This window comes from Hyperolius riggenbachi, chromosome 5 (assembly GCF_040937935.1).
Source record: "Hyperolius riggenbachi isolate aHypRig1 chromosome 5, aHypRig1.pri, whole genome shotgun sequence".
Classification (NCBI taxonomy): Eukaryota; Metazoa; Chordata; class Amphibia; order Anura; family Hyperoliidae; genus Hyperolius; species Hyperolius riggenbachi.
This window is the reverse complement of record NC_090650.1, coordinates 374,768,202-374,781,837: the sequence shown is the minus strand read 5'-3', so window position 1 is coordinate 374,781,837 and position 13,636 is coordinate 374,768,202. Positions and strand designations below refer to the sequence as shown.

General features: G+C 47.0%; 1 protein-coding gene across 1 annotated transcript in view; it reads left to right on the top strand.

The window, feature by feature from the left end:
* LOC137517813 (serine/threonine-protein kinase H1-like) overlaps positions 1–4,403 on the top strand; it is a 36,527-nt gene extending 32,124 nt beyond the window's left edge. The window contains exon 3 of the mRNA XM_068234866.1: positions 3,746–4,403. Coding sequence (XP_068090967.1) covers positions 3,746–4,063 — 318 coding nt within the window. The 3' untranslated portion in view covers positions 4,064–4,403. The remainder of the gene's footprint in view (positions 1–3,745) is intronic.
* Positions 4,404–13,636: the final 9,233 nt, after the last annotated feature.

Sequence of the window (13,636 nt, the reverse complement as noted above, 5' to 3'; positions counted from 1 at the left end):
CCTACCCACCCGGCTACCTAGCTACCCACCCGGCTACCTAACCACCCTGCCGGCTACCTACCCACCCGGCTACCTAGCTACCCACCCGGCTACCTAACCACCCTGCCAGCTATCTACCTGGCTACCTACCCACCCGGCTACCTAGCTACCCACCCGGCTACCTAACCACCCTGCCGGCTATCTACCTGGCTACCTACCCACCCGGCTACCTAACCACCCTGCCGGCTATCTACCTGGCTACCTACCCACCCGGCTACCTACCCACCCTGCTGGCTACCTACCCACCCACCCGGCTACCTACCCACCCACCCGGCTACCTACCCACCCACCCGGATACCTACCTACCCACCCGGCTACCTACCCACCCACCCGGCTACCTACCCACCCGGCTACCTAACCACCCTGCCGGCTATCTACCTGGCTACCTACCCACCCGGCTACCTACCCACCCGGCTACCTAACCACCCTGCCGGCTATCTACCTGGCTACCTACCCACCCGGCTACCTAACCACCCTGCCGGCTATCTACCTGGCTACCTACCCACCCGGCTACCTACCCACCCACCCGGCTACCTACCCACCCGGCTACCTACCCACCCACCCGGCTACCTACCCACCCGGCTACCTAACCACCCACCCGGCTACCTACACACCCACCCGGCTACCTACCTACCCACCAGGCTACCTACCTACCTACCCACCCGGCTACCTACCAACCCACCAGGCTACCTACCCACCCACCCAGCTACCTAACCACCCACCTACCCACCCACCAGGCTACCTACCCACCCGCCTACCCAGCCACCCACCAGGCTACCCACCCGGCTACCCAGCCACCCACCAGGCTACTTACCCACCCGGCTAAGGGCTACCTACCTACCCACCCGGCTGCCTACCTACCCACCAGGCTACCTATCCACCCAACCACCCATGGGAGCTGCGCGCCGGATGGAGGCTGGGACAGGAGGTCTGCTGCTGCAGGTGAGTAAATGTTTTTTTTTTATTATTTATTTTAGCAGGTGTATGTTCTGGGCAGGTCTGCCACATGATTGCGTGTATGTTCTGGGCAGGTCTGCCACATGATTGCGTGTATGTTCTGGGCAGGTCTGCCACATGATTGCATGTATGTTCTGGGCAAATTTGCTACATGATTGCATGTGTTTTCTGGGCAAATCTGCCGACATGATTGCAGGTATTTTCTGGGCATATCTGCCGACATGATTGCAGGTATTTTCTGGGCATATCTGCCGACATGATTGCAGGTATTTTCTGGGCATATCTGCCGACATGATTGCAGGTATTTTCTGGGCATATCTGCCGACATGATTGCACGTATTTTCTGGGCATATCTGCCGACATGATTGCACGTATTTTCTGGGCATATCTGCCGACATGATTGCACGTATTTTCTGGGCATATCTGCCGACATGATTGCACGTATTTTCTGGGCATATCTGCCGACATGATTGCACGTATTTTCTGGGCATATCTGCCGACATGATTGCACGTATTTTCTGGGCATATCTGCCGACATGATTGCACGTATTTTCTGGGCATATCTGCCGACATGATTGCACGTATTTTCTGGGCATATCTGCCGACATGATTGCACGTATTTTCTGGGCATATCTGCCGACATGATTGCACGTATTTTCTGGGCATATCTGCCGACATGATTGCACGTATTTTCTGGGCATATCTGCCGACATCATTGCACGTATTTTCTGGGCATATCTGCCGACATCATTGCACGTATTTTCTGGGCATATCTGCCGACATCATTGCACGTATTTTCTGGGCATATCTGCCGACATCATTGCACGTATTTTCTGGGCAAATCTGCCGACATGATTGAATGTATTTTCTGGGCAAATCTGCTCACATTATGTGTATTTTCTTGAGAAAACCTGCACAATTATGTGAATTTTCTGGGGAAAGGGTCACCAAAACTTGGGCCCACTGTCTTTGCGTTGCACTTTTCAAGGGAACCTGAGGTGAGAATAATATTGAGGCTGCCATATTTCTCTCCTTTTAAGCAATACCAGTTGCCTGGTTGCCGTTCTGGTCCTCTGCCTCTTATTCTTTCAACCATAGACCCTGAACAAGCATGCAGCAGGTCAGGGGTTTCTGACAATATTGTCAGAACTGAGAAGATTAAGCTGCATGCTTGTTGCTGGTGTAATTCAGTTTATTACTGCAGCCAAATAGATCAGCAGGGCCGCCAGGCAACTAGTATTGTTTAAAAGGAAATAAATATGGCAGCCTCCATATCACTCTCACCCCGGGATCACTTTAAATTACAGTTAGCTCCGCCCTTATCCGGTCATTGCCACGCCCATTTTTGGTTCTATCCACGCACCCATTTTTGGGCGCGGCGCGCTTCGCGCGCCGCAGGTCAGGGGGGCCCACAATTGATATTTTGCACAGGGGCCCACTGCTGCCTGTGTCCGCCACTGGGTTTATATATCATTGAAAGAGGAGAAAGAGAGCTTTAAAATGATATGCATCTTTCCATACTTACTTTCCACAGAAGTGCATTATGTGGGGGTGATTATTTATCACAAATAAACTCAGAGGGCACTGGGCAGAGAATTCCCAGCAACTCAGCGATTTTGATCGCAAAAATAGCAAAATCTAAAAGGCATAGGGCAGCTGTTTATATATCATTGGAAAGAGAAGAAAGAGAGCTTTAAAATGATATGCATCTTTCCATAGTTACTGCACTGCTCAGAGTCCCTTTAACTATTATACCATCCAGCCACCGCTGACAGGATGGCGAGGGCTGGTTTATGTGCTGATGGGGCCCCTTTGACTCTGAATGGGGCCCCAAGCGACTGCTTTTGTTGCCTGGTCAGTAATCCGGCCCTGATCACTAATGGTTTGTGCACAACAGTAAAAGTACTTTTACTTTTTACATTCACAATTTGAACGCTGAATATAATTTTAAAATGAGTCTAAGACAATGAAGGAGACTTTAAAACAAACTATGCACAATATTGCATTAAAACGCTATTTTGCGAATTACTATGTAATGATTAAAACCGTAAATAGCGCTTTAAGTGAAAATAATTGTTATACTCACAATTCCATAAAACTCTAAATAGCGTTTAAAGCACATCATGCGCGGCACTCTGCGCCATTCTTTCCCATCGCCTTGTGCGCCATAATGTTGCACTTGAGGACGGCGATTAATGTTTATTAATGTATTTCAAAGGCGCGCCAGAAATTTGCTACAGAGCTATGCGCCACTTTCTTCCTGCTCCTATCATTAACACCTTTCTACATCTCACTGTCTCTTAAGGACAAACAGAGACAGCTCAGTCACAAGGCAACTTAGGTGGGTACTTAGGACCTAGTGGGTGTTCTAGGGGTCTGGCTGCCTTCTCCTCTGAGCCCCTTTACTCAACATCACTAGCCAATTAGGCCAAGTATGAAATAGGGGGAGCCAGTGCTGTTACCTTGCTTAGTACCCAATTTATCCACATTAGTACAGAAGAAGCCACTCCACCAAAGGCTATGGACAAGGCTGCATGAGTGCTGCAGTACAGGCACTAAGATAATAGTCTGATTATGCTGTGATAAAAAGTAAAGTACATAGACTAGTAGTAAAAACTGTAGAGCCTAAGCATGCAAATGATAGTATTGGATAGAGAGACAGCGCTGTGCATGATATGCCCAGTATGGTTGGTGCATAATGGAGATTTCCATCTACTCGGCTAATATAACATACTGTTGTGTCTTCCAGCCTTGGCCCAGCGTTTCCAATCTTGCCAAAGACTTTATAGATCGATTGCTCACTGTGGATTCCATGGACCGCTTGACATCAAAAGATGCCATATTGCATCCATGGATAAAGACCATGGCTGCCTCTTCTTCAATGAAGAACTTGCACAGGTCTATCTCACAGAACCTGAGAAGAAAAGTCTCCTCTCGCTGTCAGAGCACCAAGTCTGAACATTCCATGAGGTCTGGTCAATCCAACAAATCTCGGCGCATGAGAGAAATTATGGAGAGAAATCTGCGCTACCAAGCCCATGTCCTGAGCAACAGCGCCATGAAATGAGTGTCATTGGTCATCATTTTAGCATTGTGTCTCACCAGTCAAAGCATCCGTTATTCTGTCCAACGTCCAATCCCTCTAAACAACCCAGCCAGGCAGCAGATGCGGCAGAACAACCTTTCTTTCATTTACTGGTCTCCAGGTCAAGACCCTCTTGATGCGGAGTGCTTCCTCCCCATGTGAGGAGGCTGCCAGGCAGTGGCATAACTACAATTCATAGGGGACCCCAGCAAAACTTTGATCGCCCTCTCGCCTCTCCCCCCCCCCCCCCCCCATGTTCACACCCCTTCCCTTGCTTTTTTAGATCTGAACTCCAGGCAGGGACACAGGCGTAACTAGAAGTCCCCGGGCCCCCCTGCAAGAATTTGAGCGGGCCCCCCCTCCCCCCTGGGGCCCGCTCATGGCGTTTTGGGGGGACACTTCGGGCTCTCCCCTCTGCGCTCTCCCCTCCTGCATCTATATAAGTGGCACCAGCAGTGGCGGCAGCAGCTATAATTACCTCCATTCACCACCGGAGGTTGCCGATCTGCAAGGGCTTCACATTACTTCCTGTTAACAGGAAGTAATGTGAAGCCCTTGCAAATCGGACCTGCGTGGTAAATGGAGGTAATTATAGCTGCTGCTGCCGCCGCCGCTGCTGCTGCCACTTATATAGATGCAGAGGGGAGAGCCTGAGTTGAGGGAGCGGGACCTTCCCCCCTCGCCGCTGATAGGCAAAGCTCTCCTCTCATGCTGCGACCTCTCCTGTCCCCCTGCTTCCCCTATTGTTACACCAGTGCAGGGACACATACACTCCTCTCTATTTGGAGTACTGCTGTCGTGAACCTGTTTAGAAACTATCCCCTTACTGCAGAGGTAATTGGCTGCAGGAGCCTTTGTTAGTCATTTCTACACCTGGATTATCCCACTGCTTTCTGCTACAAACACTGTGGAATGGCTATTTTTTATATTTCGAAACAGGGCTTTTTCTGGCCATTTTGGTATACCTGGCAAAGCACATTTTGTCCCTTCCCTTAGTCTAGTAAATTGGAAAAGAATAGCCTAGATTAGTTTTGCAGGGACCCAGAACAAATGAATAGGCCAGAAATACTGTTTTTTCTCAAAATAAGTCTATAAAGGATACATAGATTATTATTTATAAAAACAACATACTGTTTATGTACAGCCTGGGTCCTTACAGGTCTGAATGCTGTCCTGGAAATGATTGCAACAATCAAATCTAAAAACAAGTCATTTAGCGCATTAAAGTGACACTAAAGCAAAAAAAAAAAAAACACGTATGATGTAATGAGTTGAATGCAGGGGAGCTTCTAGGCATAGGCAGTACAGGCCATTGCCTGGAGTGCTATTGGTTCTGGCGGGCGCCATGTTACTGGATTAAGCCCCACCCCCAGATTAAGCCCCACCCAGACTAAGCCCCACCCCATGGGTGTTCTATTACTTGCTTTTGCTGCATCTACTTAGCATACGTTGCAGGCAGCTGCCACCTCTGCGCCTTGTGCATCCTTCTTTCACCCTTTGTGCCTCCTTCTGTCTTCTTGTGTATCAAGGCTATTAGGGAAACTAATGGGAAGGGGGGGGGGGGAACGGACGAGAGAGGAGCCCTCCCTATGTGTATTTTCTGGTGAACCGCTGCCCTCATTGCATACTTTCTGGTGAAATGCTGCTGCATTTGCATGTATTTTCTGGTGAAACGCTGCCGCAATAAGTGTAATTTCTGGTGAAACACTGCCCCATTACGATTATTTTCTGGTGAAATATAGCCGCATTATATTCTGGTGGAACGCTGCTGTATTACAATTATTTTCTAGTAAAACGCTGCCACGATTATTCTCATGGGGGAAGGGGGGGGGGGGGGGGGTTGGAAGTGCAACGGGTTTTATCGCCTGGAGTGACAAAATGGCTAGAGGCTCCCCTGGTTGAATGTGTAGTACTGGTAATTAATAGAACATTAGCAGGAAAGAAAATGTCTCATATTTTATTTTTTGTTATATAGCTTTTTTATAACATTGCATATTTCTGTTTGCAACTACAAGCCACATTCTGTCTTTGAAACCATAAAACAAGCAGAGCTTATGAGCCTTTTAACTTCCCTGCAGTAAAAATCTTATCTAAAACTGTCTCTGACTGTTTCTTTGGTGTATAAGCGATCCAGCAAACAGCGACCCAAGTTGGGTCAGAGAGCTCAGAGAGGCTCTTTTCCATAGATAATAACTGACGGTTCTTAACTCTTCCTGTACTGGAAACAATTTTAGACTCATATCTGTACTACTAATGTTTTATTTCTTAGCTGTACTACACATACAAATCATTATCTCATAAGTTTATTTTCATTTCGGATTCCCTTTAAACATTATGTGCTATATCACTGTTGTGTTAATCAGCAGAGCCCATTTACATTTTAAAATTACCATACATCCATTTTTAATGGAACTAGCAGCTGTGTTCTTAGCACTGTGAGCTAAATAAAGCTCTGTGGTTCCCACTCCTGCAGTCACCCGCCTGGTTTGCCTGTGTTTAAAAACTGCCCAAATGAATATAGCTTAAATAACCTCCCCCATATATCCTTGCAATATATAGAGCTAAGCTGAAAGCAATGAGATTTTCTCAAAGTGGATTTTCTCATTAGGTCTCCATTCATTGCATTGCTCAGCAGCATCTGATAGGGGCAAATTAATGGATCCCACTAATGACACCTGTGAAGCCCGCATTGAATAGTTAGTGAATGCATGATTAAAAGTAGCAGTGTACGTAGATCAGGCAGCCGGCTGATTGATTGGTGCTTGGAGGCAGAGCAAGTCAAACTTATAGAGCAGCAGCTCTGATTGAAATAACTATGGGGGGAATCAATAGGCCCATTTGGGATTGGGATTGTCAAACGTTTGATTGACCGATATCAAGCATTATATACAACCTTTACTGCTGCTGAATTTTGCCTCATTATTTAATATTATCTTTGGCTATAAGCATTGAAATGTATTAAAGAGATGTAAAGGAGAGCTGTCTGTAGTGTCCACAGTGATCAGAGAATATTAAGGACCAGTGGGTGAGAATATTAAGGACCATAACCAAGACGGGCCTATCCTGAAGCCACTTGAATCATGTGGTTCAGGCAGCAAAATCTAGGGGGCGGAAATTGGACAAACATTTGGGGCCACCTGGTGCCTGCCAACTCTCCTCTCTCCCACCCCATTCCTGGCACACACACTACCTTCCTCACCCCCGCATTCCCCAAATCCTTGTCCTCATTCAACCAGTGGCACCAGTAGCAGCAGTAGCAGTGATGAGTCACTGCTCCTGATTGAGTGTAGTTATTGGGAGGAGCACCCTGCCAGATGCTTACAATCTAAAGGGAGGGGATAGGGAGTAGGGACACACTAGGTATGGGTTCCATAGTAAAGCGGTGGTGGGGTGGGGTGGGGGTAGGTGATCTTGAAGAGGTGTATTTTGAGGGTTTGTTTGGAGGTGTTGCTGCTGCTGGATGGGGCGAGCATGATGGGTGGAGGAAGGGAGTTTTATAATACATGAATACTACTTCTAGATCAGTGACTTGAAGCAGCGGGATCAGCAAGTTCCGAAAAAATGTCAGAAACATCTTTTCAAATGTTCCTTCAAACACTTTTTGAAAATCCTATGATGTCCTGTTTATTCAAAATGTTATTTACAAATTATACTGTGCATTAAGCATGTTTGGGATGGGGAAGGCTTGTGTTATGGTTTATTCAATTCTTTTGTGTTTATTTTTGATTTGTTGTTGTGTATTGCTTATTCAATTTTTTTTTTGTGTTTTGCTTTTATTTTTTGTTGTGTTTTGTTTCTTCGATTCTTTTGTGTTTTTTTTGTTGTTGTTTATTTGATTTTACGTTGTGTATTATTTCAATTCTTTTGTGGTTTGTTTTTATTTTTTTGTTATGTATTGTTTATTCAGTTCTTTCATTCAGGTGTGTTTTGAAAGTAGAGTAGTACAGTCTTTTTTTAGCTGCTAAAATATAATTTTTACATAAGATTCTTAAATATTATTTATGTATGTCCATTTTTATGTTTCTTTTTCTTTTATGAGCTATTTTGTACAATAAATCTTCTTTTATGTCTGCACGTCTCCTTTTATGAATGGAGAAATTATGAGCAACCCAACTTGGGTACTTACCTCAGGAGTCCCTTACCCATTGGCCTCCTTCACCCCGTTCCATCAATGAGACCCCCGCAAGCCCATCGACATGCCTTGTTGATGGAGCTTGCCTGAACTGCGCAGGCAGCTTATGCTGGGCTCAGTTTTTTTGCCGAACCCAAGTGGCGGCTCTGTGCAACTGCGCAGACATAGCCATTTTGCGCCTGCCCAGTGCAGGGGAGGAACTTTGGGGGTCCCAGAAGTGGAAAAGAGGGAACAGGGAACAGGAGAAGCCTCTTTGGGATCCAAAGATTTCTATCTCCCAAGGCAAGTATCTACATTTTTTTACTTTAGGATCTTCCCGGTTTACTTTAATGCAAAGAAAAAAAAAGGTTAAAAGTTAGGTACTTATCTAAGTAGTGGTAAGTCTCTGGATGGTTCTGAGTCTTCCCAGATCCTCGTCTAGCTTACCGCTGTTGCCTAGGGCCATCTATTTCTTGTGTTCCTGCTCCCGTCCAAGATCAAGCTTATCTGTACTGGGCATGCCCAAATAAGGTCCCAGTAGAACCAAGTCACTCGTTCAGGTCCCAGTAGAATTAAGCCACTTGTACATATAGGAAAAAGCAGTGCACGAGTGACCATACTCACACATGTCCGGTATGGATACACTCGTACACAATGGCCACGAGAAACATATACCACAAGCTCTCACATTTGATTAGAGAGGGACCCTGTGCTGGAAAGGTGGGCTGATGGAAGGCTGGAGAAGCCTCTGGACTATCCAGTGGCTTTCTACTATTGAAGTAAAAATACAAATTTTATTTAAAAATCCGCTACAGGTATGCTTTAAGATAATTCTGTATCACGTATTACCCAATACGATGGGTTAAAACCACTTCATGAACCAAACTTTGATCTTATTAGACCAAATCCCACCAGCAGGACCAAGGGATGCAGAGGTTTTGATTGCACTGGTCCTCTTGAACCAGAGGGGTCCACCAGGGGCCCTCCTTCAACTGCTGTATTAGCACTTCATTGGTGCAGTACTGGTAATGATCACCTTTATAAGTGCTTTGAAAAATGGTAATCATTACCACATGGTTCCCTCTGTTGCCATATCAATTGCGATAACTGCCTCACACCCTCCAAATATCCAACCATGGTGACAATAAGGGCCACTTTTAGGCATAGGCACACCAGGCAGATGCCTGAAATGACACCTGCAGGAGGGGGCACCACAGTGCTATTCTTAGAACACTATAGAGCTTCTCTTAGTGCCACAGAGCTATTGTTAGTGCACTATTTTTTATACAAAACTGCAAGTTCTATTGAGAAAGAAATGGATGATAATTGTATGACTTAAAGGCAAACATGTAAAAAAAATGACATTTACTTACCTGGGACTTCCACATGTCTCTCGCAGCACCAGCACGTCCTCTACTGCACCTGCATGAGCGCCGCTGTCAAGCACGTGGTGTGGAGTGTACAGCGCAGGCTTAACCCTCCTGGCGGTTGATTTTTCATGCCAAATGGACAGAAATCTTTTTTTTTTAAATTTTGTTTTTTTTTGTTTCATGTAAAGCTACCAGAGTGGTAGCTACACGAAACACCACTAGAGGGCTCATGTGTCCCTCTAGTGCGATCGTCGCCGGCATCTATAGCAAACAAGCTCTTTAGCTTCTCCTGTTGCCATGGCAACGATCGGAATGACGTCAGCCGACGTCCTGACGTCAGACGCCTCAGATCCAGCCCATAGCGCTGCCTGGAACTCATTGGTCCGGGCATCGTAGGGCTCTGGCGGGGGGGGGGGGGGCCCTCTTCCGCCGCTGCGTGTGGGCGATCGCCGCATAGCGGCGGCGATCAGGCTGTGCGCGCGGCTAGCAAAGTGCTAGCTGCGCGCACAGCACTTAGAATGGGGCGAATCGCCCCACCAGGGGCTGAGATATCTTCCTGCACGGCATAGCCCGAGCTCAGCTCGGGCTTACCGCCAGGAAGGTTAAATGGACATTATTAATTAGCATAACAAACCAAAATGGCCAGTATCTCCCTGATGACCAACCCAGCACCAGAAGTTACCTTCCTTGTTCAGTTTGAGCAGTTAATGCTCTCACCAGTTGTGTGTGTTTGCTGTGGGCTTATAGAGGAAATTACACAGAGAAAGAGAGGATTTCAAAATAGCAGTGAATTACCAAAACTGTTTCTAGATGTCCCTGATCAAATGACACCAACATGTAAAATAGAGAAGACACTGCACACCTGCTGCAGAGACACGGTGGGGTGTAGAAATGAAACGAGGCAGTAGAGCTGAGAAGATGAGCTCACGGCTGGCTCAGGAGAAGACATTAGCAGCCCTGTCCAAATAACCAAGATATAAAAAGAACTCAGATTTGATGCTTCTGCAAACATCTCCTATCTGTCATTACCTCTGACAGTTTAGCATTTCACTTGAGCCTTTAAAGCAGGGGTAGGGAACCTTTTTGGCCGAGAGAGCCATAAACACGACATATTTTAAAATGAAATTCTGTGAGAGCCATACAATATGTTTAAAACTAAATACAAGGTAATGTGTACATTTTATGCAAAACAAACACTTTTTAAAGTACAATAAGTGTCTGCATTCTTTAATAACGTTGTTATGCAGTTGCTAATGGTTAGGATTAGGTTGTGAACTCCTGGGCAGGGGGAGATGGCTAGGGGTGGTGGGTTGGGAAGGCCGGTCAGGGGACAGGGGCGAAACTAGAAATCACTGGGCCCCCCCTGCGAAAATGTGGATGGGGCTCCCCCATAGGTGCCAAATAATCATAATGGGGCAGCGGTTCGCCATAAAGTAATTCTAATGCAGCAATGTTTCACCAGAAATTAATCGTAAAGTGGGGAGCATTTCACCATAAAATAATCGTACACTGGCCAGCATTCACCAGTAAATAATGGGAGCGGCAGGTCAGGGTGCGGAGAGGTAGGTCAAGGTGCTGGGTGGGCAGGTGATATTGCTTGGTGGGTGGACAGATGAGGTGCACAATAGTCCACATGGTGGAGGGCCGGCTGGCCACAAAATGCAATCTCATTGGCAGACGATTTCCCCACAAATGCAATCTCATTGGCAGACAATTTCCCCACAAATGCAATCTCATTGGCAGACAATTTCCCCACAAATGCAATCTCATTGGCAGACAATTTCCCCACAAGTGCAATCTCATTGGCAGACTATTTCCCCACAAGTGCAATCTCATTGGCAGACGTTTTCCCCACAAGTGCAATCTCATTGGCAGACGTTTTCCCCACAAGTGCAATCTCATTGGCAGACGTTTTCCCCACAAGTGCAATCTCATTGGCAGACGTTTTCCCCACAAGTGCAATCTCATTGGCAGACAATTTCCCCACAAATGCAATCTCATTGGCAGACAATTTCCCCACAAATGCAATCTCATTGGCAGACAATTTCCCCACAAGTGCAATCTCATTGGCAGATGATTTCCCCACAAGTGCAATCTCATTGACAGACAATTTCCCCACAAATGCAATCTCATTGGCAAACTATTTCCCCACAAATGCAATTTCATTGGCAGATGCAATCTCATTGGCAGACGATTTCCCCACAAATGCAATCTCATTGGCAGACAATTTCCCCACAAGTGCAATCTCATTGGCAGACGATTTCCCCACAAGTACAATCTCATTAGCAGACAATTTCCCCACAAGTGCAATCTCATTGGCAGACGATTTCCCCACAAATGCAATCTCATTGGCAGACGCTTTCCCCACAAATGCAATCTCAATTGGCAGACTATTTCCCCACAAATGCAATCTCATTGGCAGACAATTTCCCTACAAATGCAATCTCATTGGCAGACGATTTCCCCACAAATGCCTATCCTATCTCATTGGCAGACGATTTCCCCACAAATGAATTTACCAGACTGGAGTGACCTCCTGGACCTGTCCTGGAGTGACTGCGGCGGCTCCTGCGGCGGCGGCGACGGCTGCTGCTGGCTTGTGCGCTCCGGAGCAGTACCTATGGGTGCGGCTGCCTCCGGGTCGCACGTCGTGGGGTCGGCTCCTCCCCCCGCCAAGCTGCCTCAGTTCCCGCCGGCTGCGCCGATGTGTCACACGTAACGTGTGACATCACACAGGCAGCGCCAGCATCAGCGCAATTACAAACACCCGGCATGGAGGAGGGGGGCGGGGCGGCGGCGCAGATTACAGCGGGGCAGATTACTAAACACAGGCTCTCTGGCCGCTCTGTCACCCGTCTTTTAGCGAGCCAGAGAGCCATACGCAGGCATGAAAAGAGCCATATATGGCTCGCGAGCCATAGGTTCCCGACCCCTGCTTTAAAGATAGGATTTCTATGCCAAATGTGATATGTTGCACCTGGTCACTTTAATCATATAGGTTATCGGTCACCACAGGACTACTTGCCTAGGGTGACAAAAAGCTAGAAACGGCCCTGATTGGGCTCCTGTAAAAAATTAACCAAGGCCCCCCTCCCGTAAGCGGCATTAGGGGGCCTTTATTTCAGACAAATCCCATCACCCCCAGGATTTTCAAGCTGGCTGCTGGGCTGCCCCAGGGATGGGTCTCCACACTGTTTTTGGTATTTAGCAACTCACCTGTCCTGGTAGGTGCGCTCCTCCATGTATTACCCTCTTCATCCTATAACAGGGTCACCTCTCCTTCATGACCCAGCACATGTTATTATTTATTTTTAGTATTTATATAGCGCCGACATATTACGCAGTGCTGTACAGAGTATGGGCCTACTTCCACTACACGAGGATTCTGGATGCAGAAAACTAACTCCAATGAATGCCTATGGAAATCTGCATCAGAAAAATTGCGTTTAGTGGAAACAGGCCCATAGACATTAATTAGAGTCAGTTTTCTGCTTCCAGAATCCGTGTGTAGTGGAAATAGGCCCTATATTGTCTGGTCACTAACTGTCCCTCAGAGGGGCTCCCAATCTAGTCCCTACCACAGTCATATGTCTATGTATGTATCGTCTAGTAGTATATGTAACATAGTCTAGGGCCAATTTAGGGGGAAGCCAATTCACTTCTCTGTATGTTTTTTGGATGTGGGAGGAAGCCGGGGTGCCCAAAGAAAACTCACACAGACACGGGGAGAACATACAAACTCCTTGCAGATGTTGACCTGGGTGGGAGTCGAACCAGGGACCCAGCGCTGCAAGGCGAGAGCGCTAACCACTATGACGAAATAAAATGCCAGCAGGTGACTAAGAAGATGCAGCCAGCGGGGATGAAGACGGGAAAGGACAGACCAAAAAAAGAGTGCGCAGGCTAGAACAGGCGAGTCGTTAAGCTACCGAAAACTCTGCAGGGTCCTGGAGACCAAAATAGGATTGGGGGGAGAGTGGGGTAGAGTGGGGTGGGGGTGGGTGGCAGCAGCTCTCGGGAGCCCTCGGGTAACTGCCCAGTTTTCCCCTATTGAAGCGCTTGCCTTGAAAATTT